Source organism: Miniopterus schreibersii (genome assembly GCF_964146895.1).
Source record: "Miniopterus schreibersii genome assembly, chromosome: 10".
NCBI classification, from domain to species: domain Eukaryota; kingdom Metazoa; phylum Chordata; class Mammalia; order Chiroptera; family Miniopteridae; genus Miniopterus; species Miniopterus schreibersii.
In genome coordinates, this window is record NC_138110.1 from 10,513,417 (window position 1) to 10,534,602 (window position 21,186).

The following is a 21,186-nucleotide window of genomic DNA, read 5'->3' on the forward strand; positions in this document are numbered from 1 at the left end:
AATTCAAAATTCCACAGGCTGGTCAAGGCTTTGAGGTTGCGGTGGTGAAACCCCTCAGGCCAGGCGCCGTGAGGGACCCCTCCGCGCTGGCTCAGAAGCTGAATCCGCCCGGGCTCCGGGGGCCAAAGGCGCTGCGGCCACAGCTCCGCGGCGGCACCAGAAAGGCTCCAGACTCGAAGGAACGGCCAGACCCGCCCACGTGGGAAGCACCGCCGCGCCTGCGCAGCGGGGCCCGTGATGCCCCGCCTCTACTCCGCGCCTGCGCACTGGTCCCGCGACGCCCGGCCGGCGGGAACGTGGCCTGAAAGTGGGCGGGGCCCAGGCCCCGGGATCCGCGGGTTCGCTGCGGCTCGCGAGTGGAAGTCGAGGTGACGCCGGCCCGGGAGGGAGAGCAGGGAGGCACCCTCAGTCGCCCCTCCGCCCCCTCTTCCGGGAACGACACCTCCCTCCGGAGGTGGGGCTGAGGGGCCGTTGCAGGGTAATGGCGAACCTGGGGTGGGTGCGGGGCCGGAGGGGTCTGCGGGTCTGAGGTGACTGACAGCAGCGGATGGGCCTGCGGACGCGCCGCTGCGCCGCGCCCTGGAGTGGGGGCCGGAGCGGTGGAGGGTCGCGCGCTTCTGGGATGCGGAGCCGCGCCAGAGGCCCCTGTGCTGCCTGGCGCGTCGGGGCTCCAGCGGCGGCGCGGGAGGTGGCCCGGGCGTGCCTCGCGCGCTGCTCTTCGCTCCCGCCGCCTTCCTGTCCCAGCTCCGTTCGTTCTCCCGGGACCCCGAACTCCGCTGACCCAGGAGGGGCGCAGTCAGTGTTCTGGCAACGCTGCTGCATTTATTCAATAAGCCAGCGTTTGCTGCCCCTCTTCCCAGCTCTGTGCCACGTGCAGCAGCCTTGTGGGTCTTCCGGTAGGAGGACACAGCGTTTGCAAAGGTATTTGCTGAATGGGTAGACACGTTTAAAATAGGGGAAGGACAGGCAGGCCCCTTCTCTCTGGGCCTCACAGCCCTGTTGGAAAACCCAGGGAACAGGTGCGATTATGCCATTCAGACAGTACTGAGGATGTGAGGACAGTGACCTCTGGCATTGGAGGGGTGACCAGATGAGCTTATGAGGTGGTTAGAGTGGCTTTGCCTGAGCTGACCCATGAGCCAGGAGTGCTCCAGGCTGTGGGAGGAAGATGCCCTGCGCTGGACACCAGGCTGGACTCTGTTCAGTGGAAAGCAGTGAGCAGCCAGGAGAGATGCGCAGGGGACCATGGAAGGAAGGGTGATTTTTATTTTAAGTGAAGTTAAAAGCCACAGAATGGTTTAAAGGGTTGTAGAAAAGCCCGAATAGCTCTGTAGATTATTGTGGACACAGCCCCACATTCTGGGTGTCCACCCAAAGGAATCAGTCATCTGGAAGTAACCTAGGCAGCTCCAGGTGTCCCTCCAGGCACATGCATTCCAGGATTTTGTGTGTGGAGCCACACAGCCTCCATCCTCTGGGATGCAGAGGTGGTCCTAGCTCATAGCCTCCAATGAGGGAGTCTGAAACTTTTAGGAAGGAGGTTCCTTAAGGGTAGACGAATGGTGATTGTGATTACAAAGGGCTCTGTGACCCACTGTCCAAGAGCCATGATGTCTGGGGATCTTTTCCTATTGGCATTACCATGGCATGAACAAGGTTCATGAAAAGCCTAGCAAGCGTAATGATACAAGCCCAGAAATTGGTTTTTGCTCTTCCCCACATCTGCCCTCAGAAGTGTCATTTGACTAATATGGTGTGTGTCCATTTTCCTCTTTGAACTTTACGTGAAGAACCAGAGAAGTGGACAACTGAGTAAAGAGGTCTGGAAGTGCCTCCCTCCCACTGTATCCTATGAAAAGGAAACAACAGGTGGTATTGGTAGGGCTGATTCATGTATAGTTTTTTGTTGCAGAAAAGGGGAGAAAAATCCATTTAAATCTACCAGGAGAATAAGTAGTGGTTTGCTAACGTGCTTTGATTTTGTGCACATGGCTGTTTTGTGTTAACTGAAAACCTTGAAGGAACTGGCCAACAGATTAGGTGGCCACCATCCAAATCAGATAACCCTTGTATTTCTGAGAGCTGATCTGCCGTCCCCAGCTCCTAGAAACCTAGCGAGGTGTGGAGCAGGCACCTGCCTCCGACACCACTGCCCCACACCCAGATTCTCCTCTCTGACCCCTGCCTGCTCCTGACAGGGTGACCCGGACAGGAGCCAGCTGGGAGCAAGGTTTGCTCAGCATAAGCTTTCTGTTTGCCTTTATGCCTTGCCCCGTCCCCAAGCCTACTCTGCCTTCCTTACTGCCTTGTTTTCTAGACTTTCCTTTACAGAACAAAACTAGACTAAAGTTGAATTATCTTCCTTGGTGAACCTCTAGGGAGGCCTGATCAAAACATTTATACTACAGTATTAGTGCCCATGGAAATGTGATTTGTCTCTCCTGCAGGCATCTTAGCTCTGGACAAACACCTTAACCCAGTGGAATGAAATTGGCTTTTAAGTATAGCCTCAGGGGCTTGGAGGTGCATGTGGGCCAGGATGTTCCTGGCTCTTTGCTCCCACAATGTTCTGTTGTGTTTGGACTATTTATGTCACCTTGAACTTACAGTGTGTAACTTAAATGATTGTGTGTATGTAATTTCATGTGTGCTTTTTGGTTGTCTAAAGGAGAGTTGTATTAATAGAGGAAGGGAAGTAATGAAGCACATTTTGTTGAAAGCCAAAAATTTTTTCTGTGCCTCACCATGTGAACCTGTGTGATCCCAGGCAAGTCTGTTTACAAACATTCCCAGGGCCTTGGTGTGGTCGTATGCAAATAAGTCTTTGTATGTTGTATGATGTAAGTGCCAGCTTTGTGGGCCTCTGGTAATAGAATATAGCATATGTAAAGGTGTTTGTTTTTTAGCAGGTAGACAAATTTAATAAAGAGCAACCTTTGCCTCAAAATATGTTATATCACTTGTTAATCTAATCTTGTAGAACATAGTTCTACAAGACTAACTTAGAACATGATAAAACTTGGTTATGTAAATGGATTTTATAAAGCACTTTCACATTTGTAAGACATTGCTTTTGTGTCCTCACTGTTCATCCTTGGAAAGAGCTGCTTTAGAACTTTTTCTATAGAATTTTTTTTTAATATATATATATATTTATTGATTTCAGAGAGAGGAAGGGAGAGGGAGAGAGAGAAACATCAGTGATGAGAGAGTCATTAATTGGTTGCCTCCTGCACACCCCCTGCTGGGGATCAGGCATGTGCCCTGACTGGGAATCGAACTGTGAACCTCCTGGTTCATGGGGTGACACTCAACCACTGAACCACACCGGCCAGGTGCTGTAAATACTTTTTAAATGATCACTTAGCAATGGGAACTCTGGGTTATATAACAAAAGGAGGCCTATGAGAGGGGCAGTTGTGGGTAAATGGGCATTCCCCAGATTGTGTCTCAGCTTCTGTTCATCCCTGGGTCTTCTCTCTGTTGCTGACTTCTTCACTTCTGATCTCAGCTAACATCCCCTTAATGCAGGTAGTTCCCCAGGCCCAACCCCAAACCTATCATCTCTCACAGAGCAGTTCCATATCTAACTGATGTCCTGCTGTCATTTCAAACTCAGCATGTAGAAAACATGGTCACTTCTGTCTCCTGGCAAACAGCCCCCTCCCGAATGGCCTACTTCTATTGGTGGCTATCACCCAGGTCCTGGAGCCTCCTCGGTGAATTGGTGAATTGCTAAGCTCTCAAGCTAGCCTTCTTCACCAGCAAGTGTTGGCTGAGTGGCTGCTGGACTCTGGCCTTGGGTCAGAGGTTGGAGATCTGGGATGAGTGACCTAGTCCCTGCTGCCAGAGAGGCACTGTCTAACCAGAAGGAAGAGAGGCACTCCGCCTACTCAGGGTGAGGAAGTGTGTAGAGCACCAAAGAGCCTAAGGGAGGAGCCTCCAGCTGCCATGGCTCAGAGTGGCAGTAAGCCTCTTGAGTAGGTTTTGCAGAGGTGTGGAGAAAGGACCAAAGGAAAAGGATTCTTAAAAGAAATAATATTTGAGGCAGGAAGTCTCAAGACATGACCTGTTGCCTTTGTTAAGAGAGTAAGGTGTGCCCGGCTGGCATGGCTCAGCGGTTGAGCATCGACCTATGATCCAGGAGATTGGGGTTCGATTCCCAGTCAGGGCACATGCCCGGGTTGTGGGCTTGATCCCCAGCAGGGGGCGTGCAGGAGGCAGCTGATCAATCACTCTCTCATCATTGATGTTTCTGTCTCTCTTCCTCTCCTTTCCTGTCTCTGAAATCAATAAAGACATTTTTAAAAAAGAGAGTAAGGTGTGACTGGCTACTTTAAAACAGTTTGAATTTGATACAATAGTCAGGCCCAGCCCTCTTCATTTTCCTCCCCCACCACTGCCTTTAGTCCTACATCCACAAAACTCATTTGTTACCTTCCTTGCTTCAGAGCCATTAAAGGATTTTTTTTTTTTTATTGTGATAAGATATACATAACATAAAATTTACCATTTTTAAGTATAGAGTTTAGTGGCATTAAGTACATTCACATTGTTGTACTGATTACCACCATCCATCTCCAGAACTTTTTTGTACCTGAATTGAATCTCTGTACCCATTAAACAATAATTCATCTCCTGCCTTTCCCCAGCTCCTAGAACCATTTTTTCTGTCTGTATGAATTTACTACTGTAGGTAGGTACCTCATATAAGTGGAATATTTGTGTTTGTGTGACTGGCTTATTTCACTTAGCATAGTCTCTTCAAGGTTCATCCATGTTGTAGCATATGTCAGAGTTTCCTTTTTAAGGCTAAATGATATTCTATTGTATGAATATACCACATTTTCTTTATCATTCATCTGTGGATAGTCATTTGCCTTTTCCTACCTCTTGGCTACTGTGAACAGTGCTGCAGTGAACATGGGTGTGCAATAATCTCAAGACCCTGTTTTCAGTTCTTTTGGTGACATACTCAGAAATAAGATTATTGGATCATATAGTAATTTTATTTTTAGTTTTTTGAGGAGTCTCCATACTGTTTTCCTTAGTGGTTGCAACATTTTACAATCCCCCAAGGTTTCCAATTTCTCCACATTCTTCCCAACATTTGTTATTTTCTGTTTTTTATAGTGGCTATTCTAATTTGTGTGAGGTTATGTATTGTCATGTAGTGTTGCATATTGCTAACGATTAGTGATATTAAGCATCTTTTCATATGCTTGTTGGCTGTTTGTATATTTTCTTCCGAGAGATGTCTATTTAGGCCCTTTTTTGAATTGGGCTATTTGTTTTTTGTTGTTAAGTTTTAAGAGTTCTTTATATATTACAGATTTTAATCCCTTATCAGATATATGAGTTGTAAATCTTTTCTCCCATTCTGTGAGTTGCCTTTTTTCTCTGTTTTTAGTGTCCTTTGAAGCATAAAGGTTTTTAATTTTCATGTAGTCCCACTTGTCTATTTTTGCTTTTGTTGCCTGTGCTTGGTTCTTATCTAAAAAATCATTACCAAAATAATATGAAACTTTTCTCCGTTTTCTTCTAGGAGTTTTATAATTTTAGGCTTTACATTTAAGTGTTTAATTCATTTTGAGTTAATTTCTGCATATGATGTAAGGTAAAGATCCAACTTTATTTTTTCATGAGGATATCCAGTTTTCCCTTTATCATTTATTAAAGAGACTATCTTTTGCCCAGTGAATGGTCTCAGTACCTTTGTCAAAGATTATTTGATAATATACATTAGAGTTTATTTCTGGGCTCTTACTCTATTCCATTGGTCTGTGTGTCTGTCTTTATAATACTGCGGCAATGTGTTAATTGCTATAGCTTTGTAGTGTGTTTTGATATCAGGAAGTATGAGGCCTCCAACTTTGTTCTTTTTTTTTTATTATTGTTGAGAGTATTACAGATGTCCCCCATTTTCCCCACTTTGCCTCCCTCTACCCCGCTCCCGCTCCACCCCAGGCCTTCCCACACTATTGTCTGTATCCGTGTGCTATGCATATAAGTTCTTTGGTTAATCTCTTCCCGCCCCCTTGTCAGTCTGTTCTATTCTTCCATGTCTTTGGACTTTTATTTGTCAGTTTATTTTGCTCATTAGCTTCCACATATAAGTGAGATCATGTGATATTTGTCATTCTCTGACTGGCTTATTTTGCTTAGTATAATAATCTCCAGGTCCATCCATGCTGTCTCAAAGGGTAAGAAAAAGATCCTTCTTTTTTACAGCTGCATAGTATTCAGTTGTGTAAATGTACCACAGCTTTTTTAACTACTCATCTGATGGACACTTGGCTGTTTCCAGACCTGAGCTGTTGTAAATAATGCTGCTATGAACATAGGGTGCATATGTTCTTTCTGATTGGTGTTTCAGGATTCTTAGGATATATTCCCAGAAGTGGGGTTGCTGGGTCAAACGGCAGTTCCTTTTTTAATTTTTTGAGGAATCTTCATAATGTTTCCACAGTGGCTGCACCAGTCTGCATTCCCACCAGGAGTGTACTAGGGTTCCCTTCTTCCCACGTCAATGTCAGCACTTGTTGTTTGCTGATTTATTGATGATAGCCATTCTGGCAGGTGTGAGATGATACCTCATTGTAGTTTAAATTTGCATCTCTTTGGTGATTGGTTACTGTGAGCATTTTTTCATACGTCTCTTGGCCATCTGTGTGTCTTCTTTGGAGAAGTGTCTATTCAGGTCCTTTGCCCATTTTTTAATTGGATTGTTTGTTTTTTGTTGAGGTTTGTGAGTTCTTTATGTATTTAGGAAATTAATGCCTTACCAGATGTATCATTGGTGAATATGTCCTCTGATACAGTGGGTTCCCTTTTCATTTTGAGGATGGTTTCTTTTGCTGTGCAGAAGCTTTTTAGTTTGATGTAGTCCTGTTTGTTTTTTCCTTTGTTTCCCTTCCCCTAGAGTTGTATTGCTGAAAATTCTGCTGCGTGAGATGTCTGAGATTTTGCTGCCTATGTCTAGGATTTGTATGGTTTTGTGGCTTACACTTAAGTGTTTTCTCCATTTTGAATTCATTCTTGTGTAGGTTGTTAGTTGGTGTTCTAGTTTCATTTTCTTGCATGCACCTGTTCAATTTTCCCAGCACCATTTATTGAAGAGACTGTCTTTACTTCATTGTATGCTCGTCTACTTTCTTATATGTTAATTCACCAGAATCGCATGGGTCTATTTCTGGGGTTGCTGTTCTATTCTATTGATCTATATGCCTGTTCTTGTGCCAGTACCAGGCTGTTTTGATTACAATGGTTTTGTATTACAGTTTGATATCTGGTATTGTGATCCATCCAATTTTGTTCTTCTTTCTCAAGTGTACTATGGCAATTTGGGGTCTTTTTGGTTCCATATTAATTTTTGGAATAGTTGTTCTAGACCTGTGAAATATGCTGATGGTATTTTAATAGAGAGTGCGTTGAATCTATAGATTGCTTTAGGTAGTATGGACATTTTAATGATGTTAATTCTTCCATTCCATGAACACGGTATATGCTTCCACTTCTTTGTATCATCCTCTGTTTCTTCTTTCAATATCCTGTAGTTTTCCAAGTACAGGTGTTTTACCTACTTGGTTAAGCTTATTCCTAGATATCTTTTTTGTTGTTGTTGCAATGGTAAGTGGGATTATATTTTAGACTCTTTTTCTGAGAGTTCATTATTGTTGTATAAAAATGCCATCAATTTCTGGATGTTAATTTTGTATCATGCTACTTTTCTGAATTCATTTATTAAATCTAGTAGTTTTTTGGTGGAGTCTTTAGGGTTTTCTATGTATAATATCATGTCATCTGCAAATAATGACAGTTTAACTTCCTCCTTTCCAATTTAGATGCCTTTTATTATTTCTTCTTGTCTGATTTCTGTGGCTAGGACTTCAGTACTACGTTGAATAAGAGTGATGAAAGCAGACAACCCTAACTTGTTCCTGTTTTTAACGGAAATACTTTTAGATTTTGCCCATTGAATATCATGTTGGGTGTATGTTTGTCATATATGGGCTTTATTATTTTGAGGCTTGTTCCCTCTATTCCCACCTTGTTGAGAGGTTTTTATCATAAATGGGTGCTGTATTTCATTGAATGCTTTTCCTGCATCTATTGATATGATCATGTGATAGTTTTCCTTTATTTTGTTTGTGATTTATCACATTTATAGATTTGCAAATATTGTACCATCCTTGTATCCCCAGAATAAATCCCACTTTATTATGGAATATGATCTTTGTAATGTATTGCTGGATCTGATTTGCTAATATTTTTTTGAGGATTTTAGCATCCGTGTTCATCCAGGATATGGGTCTATAATTTTCTTTCTTTGTAGTGTCTTTATCTGGTTTTGGAATTAGAATAATGCTGACCTTGTAAAAAGAGCTTAGAAGTCTTCCCTCCTCTTGAATTTTTTGGAATAGTTTGAGGAGGACAGGTGTTAGTTCTTCACTGAATGTTTGGTAAAACTGGCCTGTAAAACCATCCAGTCCAGGAGGTTTTTTTGCTGGGAATTTTTTTATTACTGCTTCAATTTCATTAGTTGTTATTAGATATTCAGGTTTTCTCATTCCACCTGATTAAGTTTTGGAAGGTTGTATGTTTCTAGGAATTTGTCCATTTCACACCAGTTGTCCAGTTTGTTGGCATATAGATTTCCATAGTATTTCCTTATATTACTTTTTATTACTGTGCTGTCAGTTGTTACTTCACCTCTTTCATTTCCCATTTTATTTTTTGGGATCCTCTCTATTACTTGATGAGTCTGGCTAAAGGTTCATCAATCTTGTTTATTTTTTCAAAGAACCAGCTTTGGGTTTCATTGATCTTTTGTATTTTTTTTTAGTCTCTATGTCATTCATTTCTTCTCTGATCTTTATTATTTTCTTTCTTCTACTTCCTCTGGGCTTTTCTTCTTGTTCTCTCTCTAATTCTTTTAGTTGTAGGATTAGATTTTTTATTTTTATTTTTTTTTAGTTTTTTCTTGTTTCTTGAAGTAGACCTCTAATGCTATGAATTTCCCTCTCAGGAGTTTTTTCACTCTGTCCCATAGTTCTTGCATTGTTGTGTGTTCATTTTCATTTGTTTCTAGGAAGCTTCTGATTTCTTCCTTGATCTCACTGGCAACCCATTCATTGTTTCATAGCATACTATTTAGCTGCCATGTGTTTGAATGTTTAAAAATTTTTTTTTATTGTAGTTGATTTCTAGCTTCATGCCATTGTGATCCGAGAAGATGCTTGATATGATTTCAGTCTTCTTGAAGTTGTAGAGACTTGTTTTGTTTCCTATCATGTGGTGTATCCTTGAGAATGCTCCGTGTGCACTTGAGAAGAATGTATATTCTGCTGCTTTGGAATGAAATGTTCTGTAAATATCAATTAGATTCATCTAATTTAATGTGTCATTTAAGGTGGCTGTCCCTTGTTGATTTTTTGTGTGTAAGATCTATCCAGTGATGTCAGTGGGGTGTTCAAATCCCCTACTATGATTGTATTGCTATCTCTCCTTAAAGTCCACCAAGAGTTTTTAAAATATATTTAGGTGCATACATGTCTACAAGGGTTGTATTTTCTTGTTAGGTTGATCCCTTTAGTATTATGTAGTGATATTCTTTGTCTTTATAATGGCCTTTGTTTTTAAGTCTATTTTGTCAGATATAAGTATTGCTACCCCTGCTTTTTTTGTTTGTTTCCATTTGCTTGGAAAATTTTTTTCTACTTTCAGCCATTATGGGACTTCTAAGATGGGTCTCTTATTGACAGCATATATATGGGTCATGTTTTCTTATCCATTCAGCTACCCTCTGTCTTTTGATTGGAGCACTTAATCCATTTACATTTATGGTTATTATTTATAGGTACTTATGTATTGCTATATTTATTCTTTATACCTATGTTCCTCTCTACCTCTATTTTTTCTTCGTCTTACAACAATCCTTTTAGCATTTCTTGCAGTCCTGGTTTGGTGGTAATAAACTCCTTTAGCATTTTTTGTCTTGGAAGCTCTTTATTGCACCTTCAATTTTAAATGATAACCTTGCTGGATAGAGTACTCTTGGTTTCAGATCCTTACTTTTCATTACATTGAGTCTTTCTTGCTGTTCCCTTCTGGCCTGTAGTATTTTTGTTGAGAAATCAGCTATCAGCCTTATGGGAGCTCCCTTGTAGATAACTGACTATCTCTCTTTCTTTCCTTAGATTCTGTCTTGTCTTTAATGTTTGCCATTTTAATTCTGATGTGGCTTGGATGGGTCTGTTTGGGTTCATATTGATTGGGACTCTCGGTGCTTCCTGAACTTTTGTGACTTTTTTCTTCACCAGGTTAGGCAAGTTTTCTGTTATTATTTGTTCAAACAGGTTTTCTATCCCTTGCTAACTTTCTTCTCTCTCTGGTACCTGTACAGTGCACATATTGTTCCATTTCCTGTTGTCCCATAGTTCCCTTAGATTCTCCTCATACTTTCTAAGTGGTTTGCTTTGTTTGTTTGTTTGTTTTTTGCCACTCTAATTGAGTGTTTTTTTGTACCTTGTCTTCCAAATCACTGATTCAATCCTCTGCTTCACCAAGCCTGCTTTAATTCCTTCCAGGGTATTATTGATGTGAGATATAGTAGTCTTCATTTCCAATTGGTTTCTATGTCCTTTTTCATGCTCATGTAGTTCCCACTAAGTTCATTGTAGTTCCCATTTAATTTCTTATAGTTCTCACTAAGTTTCTTAAGCATCCTTGTAATCATGGGAGGAGGCAAATATGACATTTACCTATGGCCACCATCTTCTCTGTGTTTGTCCTTAGATCTAAAGTGAGTCTCTTGTAGAAGCATAGAGTTGGATCTTGTTTTTTAATCCATTAAGCTACTTTATGTCTCTCGATTGGGGAATTTAATGCATTTACATTTAAAGTAGTTACCGAGGGGGAAGGATTTGCTTTTGTCATTTTGTTGTTTTCTGTATGTCTTATAGCTTTTTTTGTTCCTCATTTTCTCCATTATTGCTTTCCTTTATGTTCAGTTAATTTTTTTGTAGTGATAATTTTGCTTCTTTCCTCATTTTCTTTTGTGTATATTCTATAGATATTTTTTTTGTGGTTACTATGGAGATTACATATAACATCCTAAAGTTATAACAGTTTATTTTACCTTTGATACCAACTTAATTTTAATCACATATAATAATTCTACTTCTTTATGTCTCCCCCCTTCTCATTTTATAGTTTTGATGTCACAGATTATATCATTGTTTGTATACATCAACATAGACTTACAATTTTTAATGCATTTGACTTCTAAATCTTGTATAAAATAAAAAGGGAAGTGGTAAACAAGGTGTACTTTTTTTTATGTTTGTCAATGTATTCACCTTTACTGGAGATCTTTATATTTTCTTTTGGCTTTCAGTTGCTGTCTAGTATCCTTTTGTGGCAGCCTAAAGCACTCCCCTTAGCATTTCTTATAGGGCAGGTCTACTGGTAATGAGTTCCCCGTAGCTTTTATTTACCTGGGAATGTCTTAATTTCTCCCTCATATTTGAAGGACAGTATTGCTAAATATAGAATTCTAAGTTGACTGGTCCTCTCCCCCCCCCCAGCACGTTGAGTATTATCCCACTGCTATATGGCCTCCAAAGTTCTGCAGAGAAATTGGTTTATAATCTTATTAAGTATTTTTTGTACATGATGAGTCACTTTTCTCTTGCTGCTCTAAAGATTCTCTCTTTATCTCTGGCTTTCAGCAGTTGATTATAATGTGTTTCAGCATGAGTCTCTGGGTTTATCTTACTTGGAGTTTATTGAGCTTGAATTTGTAAATCTTTGTATTCCCACAATTTGGGGAAGTTTTCAGCCACTATTTATCTCTTTTAAAATTTTATTGATTTTACAGAGAGAGGAAGAGGGAGAGAGAGAGAAAAAGAGAAACATTGATTTGTTGTTTCACTTATTTATGCATTCATTGGTTGATTCTTGTATGTTCTCTGACTGGAGATCAAACCTGCAACCTTGCATATTTGGATGACTCTCTAACCAGCCAAGCTACCCGGCCAGGGCCCAGCCATTATTTCTTCAATTTACCTCTCTGTCCCTTTCTCTCTTCTCATCTGGTACTCCCTTAACGTGCATATTGGTTCCCTTACTGTGTTCCATAAGTACTTTGGACTCTGTTCACTTTTCTTAAGACTTTTTAAGTGTTTGCTATTGAAGTTCACTGATTCTTCTGCCTGTTCAAATCTGCTGTTGAAGCCCTCTAGTAAATTTTTCAGTTTAGGTATTGTATTTTTTAGCTCCACAATTTGTTTGATTTCTTTTTACAATTTGTATCTCTTTGTTGATATTCTCATTTTGTTGTCATAGATTGTTTTCCAAATTATTTTTTAGTTCTTTGGGTTTTCTTTACCTCTTTCAATATATTTAATGGTTGGTTTTAAAGTCTTTATGTAGTACATCCTATGCCTATTTTTCCTCAGGGACAGTTTCTACCAATTCTTCTTTCTCTAAATGGGCCATGTTTTCCTGTTTCTATGTGTGCCTTGTAATTCTTTTTCTTTTTGAAAAATTCGGCATTAGAAAAATAGCCACTTTCTCCAGTCTTTGCAGACTGGCTCTGTGCCATGAAAGACCACTGATTAGTAGGATGTTTCTGATCCTTAAGGTCATCTTGGAGCAAAGGCTTAAGCTATTCTCAGAATTTTTTCTGAGCATGTATCTTCCCTGGGCTTGTGTGTGTGTGTTATTTTCAATTCCCCCGTATACATGGCTGCTTTTAAATGTCTTAATTTCCAAAGTGCCTCATCTGAACTCCTCCTTGGACTTTAGATGTTCTATTGTATCTTCCCCCATCCACTCATTCTCTTGCCCCAAGCATGTGTGGGTCTGCAGTCACCCCATGGCTTTCACACGGAGTACCCACTGCTGTTTCTGTAGCTTTTCCCATCTCAGCTCCAAGTCAGGCAAAACAGAGACCTGTCCCTCAGGTAGCCCCAAGACAAGTTAGGATGTTGCCAAAAGATCTTCTCTGTACCCTCCAGTTTGAGGGAAGGAACTGGAGTTGGTGCTCCTGCTTTCAGATGGTTTGACATGGGAAGGAGTAGGGCAAGGGTGAGTAAGCAAAACAAAAATTCCTACACCACAAAAATCCCAACCATCCTGAATGTCACTTTTTCTTAACTGGGCATTTGCTTGGTTGCTGTGGATCTTTGACTGTTTTCCAGAACTCCTATAAAATATTTTAGCCAGTACCAATTTTTAAAATATTTCCATGGGGGAATGAGGCCCTAAAGCTCCCAATTACACCACCTTGCTGATGTCCTGTTCCCCTTAAAGGATTTTAAATAGGGACTTTTTTTTTTTTTTGGTATGTTTGGTGACAGTATGGGAGATGGATAGTGTGGATGAGCTTCCTCTGCTGTTCTAGGTCAAGGACTGTATTCTAGGCCAGGCAGCAGCAGTATAAGACAGGCTAAGTCCTTCCCTTGGGAGTTACTCGCCTCTCCAAAAGGGGACATAGCGCTTCAGGAGCTAATCCCACAGCCAGTGGCATCATGACAGATTATGGTGGTGCCAGGGAAGAAGGGGCTAGGGAGCTCACAGAGAGCATAACAGGGGTGGAGGCTGTTTAAGTTGGGGACAGTCAGGGTAGGTGGGGACAGTAACATTTCAGCAGAAGTTTAGGGGTGAAGAGAAGATCGGCCAGGTTGGCAGATGAGCCTTCTGGGAATGCTTAACAGTGTGTGCAAAGGGCCTGAGGCAGGGAGAACCTGAGTTCTAGGGACAAAATAAGGCACTAGGTTTTTAGAAGACCATGTACAAGAGCAAGAGAGATTTGATGCTGCAGAGGCCAATAGGGGTCAGACCTGAGCAGGGGGTATGACATTCTGAGAGCATTGGGGAACCCCCAAGTGCAGTGAGACCCAAGAGAAGTCCCAGGTGAGGCAGGAGCAGGGGCTGGGCAGGGAGAGTCTTGGAGAGGTAGAGTTTTGGGGAGGGAGGTTTTCTCCTCAGCACCTATCAAAAGAGCCTTTTTCGTAGCCCTGTTCAGGAAGGGGTGATTTGACCCCTACTTGAGCTTGGTCATGGGCTGCTGAGGATGCCTCTCCCTTATGCAGGGGAACAGAGGCAGCTGGAGGTTTAAGTGGTATACACTGACCTGAACTCCAGGACCTGAGGGCATCCAGATGTGGCTGTGGGGCTAGATCCCAGAAAGGAGGGGCCATAGAAGGCCTGTACTCTGTACTCCCTGCCAAGGACTACTTTTGTTCTACAGTCAAACCTTGGTTCTCAAATGTCTCCCATCTCAAACAATTCAGTTCTTGACCAAGTTGTTTATGAAAAAAATGTCTCGATTATTGAACAAAACTTCGGTTCTCAATCTGACAACCTTTTCATGCTTATATATCAGCATGACAAAAAGCATCTCTCAGGCCACAAACAAAGGAGAGAATGCAAGTTAGTGTACTGCTAAACCTTGTATTGTTAACATCTCAGGAAATTGTGCTGTGAATATTTTTGTGGGTTTTTTTTGCTTGTGTTGCTGGAAAAATGGATGATTAGCACAATTTTAAAACAAAAAGAGGCCATCAAGAGTGCTAATGTTGCTAAGAGTGTGAAAGGAACAATGATCACAGGCAATTGAAGAGGTAGGAAAACTGTTGTTGATTTGGATAAATGAAAAGCAGCTAGCCATGACAGCATTTCTGAGGCAGTGATATGTGAAAAAGCGAAGATGGCTGCATCTGACTTCCGGGAAAGACACCCCTGAAACAAGTGCTGAATGTGATTTGTTTAAGGCTAGTAGGGGGTGGTTCAATACATTTAAGAAAAGAAGTATTTGTTTATAGATCAAACAGTACATTAGACATGAACTGTATATAAGAAAGGTTAAAACAGCTAATCATTTGGGGGTCTGGAATGAATTAATTCAATTTACATTATTTCTAGTAGGAAAAGTGATTTGGTTTTCAAACAGATTGCTTCTCGAACAGCCTTCTGGAACAGTCTTCTGGAACGAATTAAGTTTGAGAACCAAGGTGCCACTGTATTTCTTTTCTACCTGGACAGCCTCAAGGTTGGCATAAAGGCCACCGTAAGCTTGCCCACTGCACTGATAGCCTGGCTCCACTTTTCCATCCCCAGATAGTGCAGTCACACTGTCCACATCTAGCACTTTTGCCATCACTGTCCCTGGTTCCAGGGGCACGTTACCTCCTGCCACCCTTCTGTAAAACCATCATCCTATATCTGTGTTCTCTGTATTCTTTTCTGATCACATCTCACATCTCTTTGTATCCTGAAACAGCAGCATGAGCAGCTTTCCTGTGAGTAGCCCCACCTTCCAGATGCGGAGACCAGCCCCTTGCAAGGGGATAAGTTGCCCACAGTCACACACTGCTGTGGGCAGAGCTTAAACCTACATCCTGCTTTCAACCTGGCACATCCCTGTCCCTTTCTCCTAGGAACTTCCATCCCACTTACCATAACTGGCAGAGAATGATGGACAGATGGTGGACTTTCCCTGAGCGTTCGGGAGCCTTGAGAATGAGGCACCTCCCTTCCTGTCCTGGGAAGCTTCACATTCCCACATGGTGCCTTGCACTAGAAGCTGCTAATAAAACTTGAACACATGCTCCTTTTGAGGGTGCATTGAACCAAAATCAATGGTGCCAAATTCATTTATTTTGCTACTCAGGTAGAACTTTTATAGGCTTTGAAAGCACACTTATTTCCTTCTTGGCAGGAATATGCTACATGAATGAAAAGATGTATCTGTTGTGAATTTTCCAGGAAAACGAGCAGTGTTTTTCAGATTTGTCTGGGGCTCTCGGTTCCCAAAGGACAGGATTTTAACCCTTTTGAAAAGTAAATTACTATATGGAGAAAAAGTGAGAATTGAAAGAGTGGATTGGATACATGTTCCTGTTACCGTGAAAGGTTTTGGGACATCATTTACACATAACTTTTTAAAATAGGACGAGTCTAAAAGCTGTTTGTCTGGAACAGTACCTAGAGGGAAACATGCTTAGGCTGTGGTCTGTGCCCCAGATCAGCACCTGTAGGACCTACAAGCTTGGACAGCTCACTAGTCTTATAAACCTCAGTTCCTCCTGTAGGGATCACACCTTCCAGAATCATTTTGAGAATCAAGTGACTCTTCTGATTCACAGGAGAAAATGCAGACCAGTTTTTAGTTCAACGTTTTGTCCCTGAGCACAGGGATTTCTGACTTGCCCTGGAAGTTCTTAGCCTAACGTATTTTTCCTGCTTCTGCCTTTCCACCAGCAGCTGCGGCACAGTCCTCAACAGATAAAGAAATGAGAAAAATACCAAATAATGGGAACCTGAAGAGGATGAAGGTGGCGTACCCCCTGGGACTGTTTGTGTGCCTGTTCATCTATATCGCCTACATCAAGTGGCACTGGGTCTTCGCCACGCAGGCCTTCTTCAGCATCACTGAGGCAACCTCAGGGGCCCACAGGGGCCAGCAGACTCGAGATCCTCCGGGGACGACTGCACATGGTCACAAGGTCTTCTATGGCATCATGTTTGACGCGGGAAGCACTGGCACCCGAGTGCATATCTTTCAACTCACCTGGCAGCCTGGAGGTATCCTGTCTGGGCAGAAATCCCTAGCTGTGTGCTGCTTTTTCTCCTCCTCACAGCAGAGCTCTTGGGATCACCTCCCCTTAAAGACGGTGGTTTCTCAGGGTATAGGCTAGACTCCCTGCCTTAGACTTACCTGGGAGTTTGTAAAAAATGCAGTGACCCAGTGATACTGACTCAGAGTATGGGTTGGGGCCAAAGAATCTAAATTTCCCAGGAATCCCAAAATATTCTTGTACTAGCATCTGGTTACCAGCTAGGGGCAAGTGAGATCCCAGAGGGTGTTTGGTAGCCTGTCTCCTCCCAGCATGCACAGGCAGGTCAGGTGGCTGGGATCATGATTTAGCCCAGAGGTCGTGTTGGTGAATTTAAGACAGGAAGTAACCCCAGATTCAGGTGAGTGGAGCTTGGAGTCTAGAAAAGTCTGATAATTGCAAAGACCCAGAACCCAAGCCAAAAAAGAGCTGTCAGTAGGGCCGTGGCCTCAGCAGTGAGAGTGGAACTGAAGCCGGAGCCTGTCTGCTTTACTTCCCTGGGTAGGGGCTTAGGCATCTTCACTTGCTGGCTTCTCTTATAGGGTGATCCTCATCACTGTCCAGTTCTTTACCCTGTTCCTCCTTTTGATCTCCTTTCCCAGCACCTCTTTGTGTCCATCGGCTCTGAGGGTTGTCTCTCTAGCCTCTAGCCAATAAGTGTTTTCTGCTGACTATTCAGCAAGCCTATTGGTCAAACTGGGGTTCTCTCCTCTCTCCTCTGGCTCTTTACTGACTTTCAGTGCCTTTTGAGTCAACGCCATGTTGTGTATTTAACTGAGCTGGTGACGCCAGACACCCTGAGTAGCTCTCTCCAAAGCCATCATGACATATTTTATTTACTTTTCATCTGCTTTGTTTTTAAACTTACTGCAAGTTAAATACATATTTATGTGCTGGACCTATCTACCTCCCAAAATGGTTTTGAGGCTGAGTTTAAGACAACACATGTCCATGTGTAATCCTTTAATAGCCATATTCCACTGTTTAATTTTTGGAGAGAAGTCCTTAAAAAAAGTTTTGCTTCTAATTTTTCCTATTGGGTCTCTGTGTCTGAGTTCAGACCAGCATCCCTTGTCCACTGTATGCTCTGAACACTCACCCTGCTGTATGCACAGGAGTCCAGCCTCCAAATAATTTAAAACACTCAATTTTTAAAAAAGAAGAAAACATATTTTTTAGAACCCTCTAATGCATCCATCCCAGAATTGAAGAAATGACTTTTGTATTTGCAGTTTGGAATCATCTGCCCTGCCCCTCTGTTTATTGAATTAACAGGAATTAACTGTTAAATTTAGCCTTAAATGCACTTTTTTTGTATGCAAAATAAACCTGAATAAAGTTATTTTTTTTAAAAAAAGGTAAAGTTCTGACCAAAACACTAGGTATAATATTCATCTTGTTTAGTCAAACTAGTGTCAGAATTTAGATGAGAATCGGTGAAAGGGCTCCTGTCACTCTGGGATCTGTCTGTTTTCAGATTGGCCTTTAAAAGTGTGGCTAATCTTAGTTGTATAGATTTATATATTTGTGTATAGATTCATAGTTGTACCTTCTTAAAAATATGTTTTTCCCTTAGAAACTCCCACTTTGACCCATGAGACCTTCAAAGCACTGCAGCCAGGTCTTTCTGCGTATGCTGATGATGTTGAAAAGGTAGCGGTTTTCTCTTGTCTGTTCATCACATTTGTCGTCTAACTGTGTGATTGTTAATGCCAGCTTTCTTCCTCTTGAGTGCAGTCAGCCATCTTAACAAAAGAGTATCTCTGATGGTGCTGACCTGGGACATTTCATGTTTAGCATGGTCAGAAAATAGAGGAAACTGGTATAATACATAAGTATCCCCATCTCCCATTCTCCCACACACACACCCTGGCGATTCCAGGCACTTCCTACAACCAGCACATATACCACCAGAGGTCTGGATGTGTTTCAAAAGCACAAATGCTACAAACTTACAAAAAGCATTATTTGAAAACTTAGTTTTTTTATTGTTTTCGTTCCTCTGATTGAATATGACAAACATTGACTAAAACAAAAAATTAAAGTTAAAAGTATAGGAAGGAGATTCCAAGATGATGGAAGATTAAGTGGAAGCTACACTGACAATCTCCCAGGACCAAACTGAAATTACAACTAAAATATAGAAAAACCATCCTGAATAGTAAACTGCAACTGAAGATGAGCTGGAGAGCACCCTCATAACCAAGGAGGAATAGTGGAGACCTCATAGAGACTGGTAGGAAGTGCAGAGGCTCAAGAGGGCTGGCTGGGCTCCCACACACAGCAGCTGAAGGTCCGGAGGGATATCTCAGTAGTGGGGGAGGGGTTCCCACTGAGCACTCTGGAGCCTAATCCCCAGGGTGGGCTTCCCAGCCAAGAGCACCAGAACTGAGAAAGGTGCCCCACATAACATCTGGTTGTGAAAAGCAGTGGGGTTCTGTCTGACAGGGGAGACGGCTGGAAATACAGGCACCCTCTTAAAGGGCCAATGCACAAAGTTTCTTGTACAGCCACTCAGCTTGGGTTCTGGCAGGGGGAGGGCAGAGTGGACTAGAGCTATGTGAGGAGAGTCCAGTGGCGCTTACTGGGAGAATAGAGCTCAGAGGGCAGCCATCCGAATTCCTGTGCTGAGTCATTCCCCCATACAGCAGAGGACATCTTTCTCAGACAGACGTATACCTTCCAAGCAGCTTTTGCCTGGGGTAGGAGGGAGCAATTGCCCCACCCTGCTCAAAAACCTCTGGCCCCAACTGTGGAGTTTATACAGCCTGAGGCTCATTAAGGGACTGAATAACATCCCCTGGGTGCTTTGCGTCTGCCTGATTTGCTTCTGGATCCACGGCTTGGGAAAGCAGACCTTGGTGCACATCTTGGTCCTGTCCAAACACACCCAGTCCCAGCAGAGGGAACCACAAGCTGTGGAGTGCAGAAAACTTCAAACAGGGTACTCAAGGCCAGCCACAAATAGCATCTGACATTGGCCTGCACCAGAGACCATCCAGAAAGACTGGGAGTCCTAGCAGATCTAATTAATACATAGAAACAAATCCAAACAGGCAGCCAAAATGGGGAGACAAAAAAAGCAAGTCCCAAATGAAAGAACAAAAGAATTTTTCAGAATAAGAGCTAAATGGAGATAAGCAGTCAGTCTATCAGATACAGAGCTCAGAATACTGATCATAAGCATGCTCAACAGCATGAGAAAAGAAATGGAAACTAGGAAGGAAATTAAGAATGACATAGTAAAAATTAAAACATTGGAAGAAATAAACAGGAGGTTAAGGGAAGTTGAGGATCAGATCAGCCAATTAGAAGACGGGATAGAAAAAAAGTCAATCAGAGAACCAAAAAGGAAAAACAAAAAACAGGAGAACAGGTTAAGGGAGCTATGGGACAACATGAAACATAATCATATTTGCATCATAGGAGTACCAGAAGATGTAGAAAGTAAGCAAGGGTTAGAGAACCTATTTGAATGGCAGAAAACTTCCCTAACCTGGTCAAGGAAAAAGCCACACATGTTCAGGAGGCACAGAGTCCCAAGCAAGAAGAACCCAAAGAAGCCCATGCCCAGACACATCATAATTAAAATGCTAAAAATTCAAGACAGAGTCTTAAAGGAACCAAAAGAAAAGCAATCTGTTACCTACAAAGGAGCTCCCATAAGGCTATCAGCTGATTTCTCATCAGAAACTCTACAGACCAGAAGGGAATGGCATGAAGTATTCAAGGGAATGCAAAACAAGGATCTGAAACCAAGAATACTCTATCCAGCAAGAGTATCCTTCAAAGCAGATGGTGAAATAAAGAGCTTCCCAGACCAAAAAAGGCTAAAGGAGTTTATCACCACCAAACCAGCATTGCAAGAAATGTTAAAGGAACTGCTGTAATTAGAAGTTGAAATAGAGAGCATGAGAAACATAGGCATAAAGAAATAAAATGGCAATAGATAAGTACTTATCAATAATAACCTTAAATATAAATGGATTAAATGCTTCAAACAAAGGACATATGGTAGCTGAATGGATAAGAAAACAAGACCCAAATATATGCTGTCTACAAGAGACCCACCTCAGAACAAAAGACACACACAGGCTGAAAAGAACAAAAACCAAACAAAAACTTCTGGAGGACTTTAAAGGAGAGATCAACAGCACTATAGTCACAGTAGGGGACTTTAACACCCCACTGACTTTACTGGATAGATCTTCCAGACAAAAAATCAACAAGGAAACAGTGATTCTAAATGACACAGTAGATCAGATGGATTTAATTGACATTTACAGAACATTTCATTCCAGAGCTGCAGAATATGCATTCTCAAGTGCATATGGGATATTCTCAAAGACAGACCACATGTTAGGACACAAAACAAGCCTCTACAAGTTTAAGAAGATTGAAATCATATCAATCATCTTCTCGGACATTTACACCATGGAATATTATGCAGCTGCAAAAACAAAGGATCCTTTACCTTTTGAGACAGCATGGAGGGACCTGAAGAGTATTATGCTTAGCGGAATAAACCAGTCAGAGAAAGACAAGTATCACATGATCTTAC

At 41.9% G+C, this 21,186-nt stretch overlaps 1 protein-coding gene across 11 annotated transcripts in view; it reads left to right on the forward strand.

Moving 5' to 3' along the window:
* The first annotated feature begins 263 nt into the window (after nucleotides 1-263).
* ENTPD6 (ectonucleoside triphosphate diphosphohydrolase 6) overlaps nucleotides 264-21,186 on the forward strand; it is a 35,765-nt gene continuing 14,842 nt past the window's right edge. For 4 of the 11 annotated variants that reach the window (XR_013999734.1, XR_013999735.1, XM_081149717.1 and 1 more), the window contains exons 1-3: nucleotides 299-478; nucleotides 16,273-16,593; nucleotides 18,202-18,278. Coding sequence is in view for 9 of the 11 variants with exons in the window: in XM_081149717.1 (XP_081005843.1) it covers nucleotides 16,302-16,593; nucleotides 18,202-18,278 (369 nt within the window). In the remaining 2 variants the exon portion in view is untranslated. Of the gene's footprint in view, nucleotides 922-16,269; nucleotides 16,594-18,201; nucleotides 18,279-21,186 lie in introns of all 11 variants that reach the window. The other 7 variants (XM_081149719.1, XM_081149715.1, XM_081149720.1 and 4 more) reach the window with 7 other exon arrangements.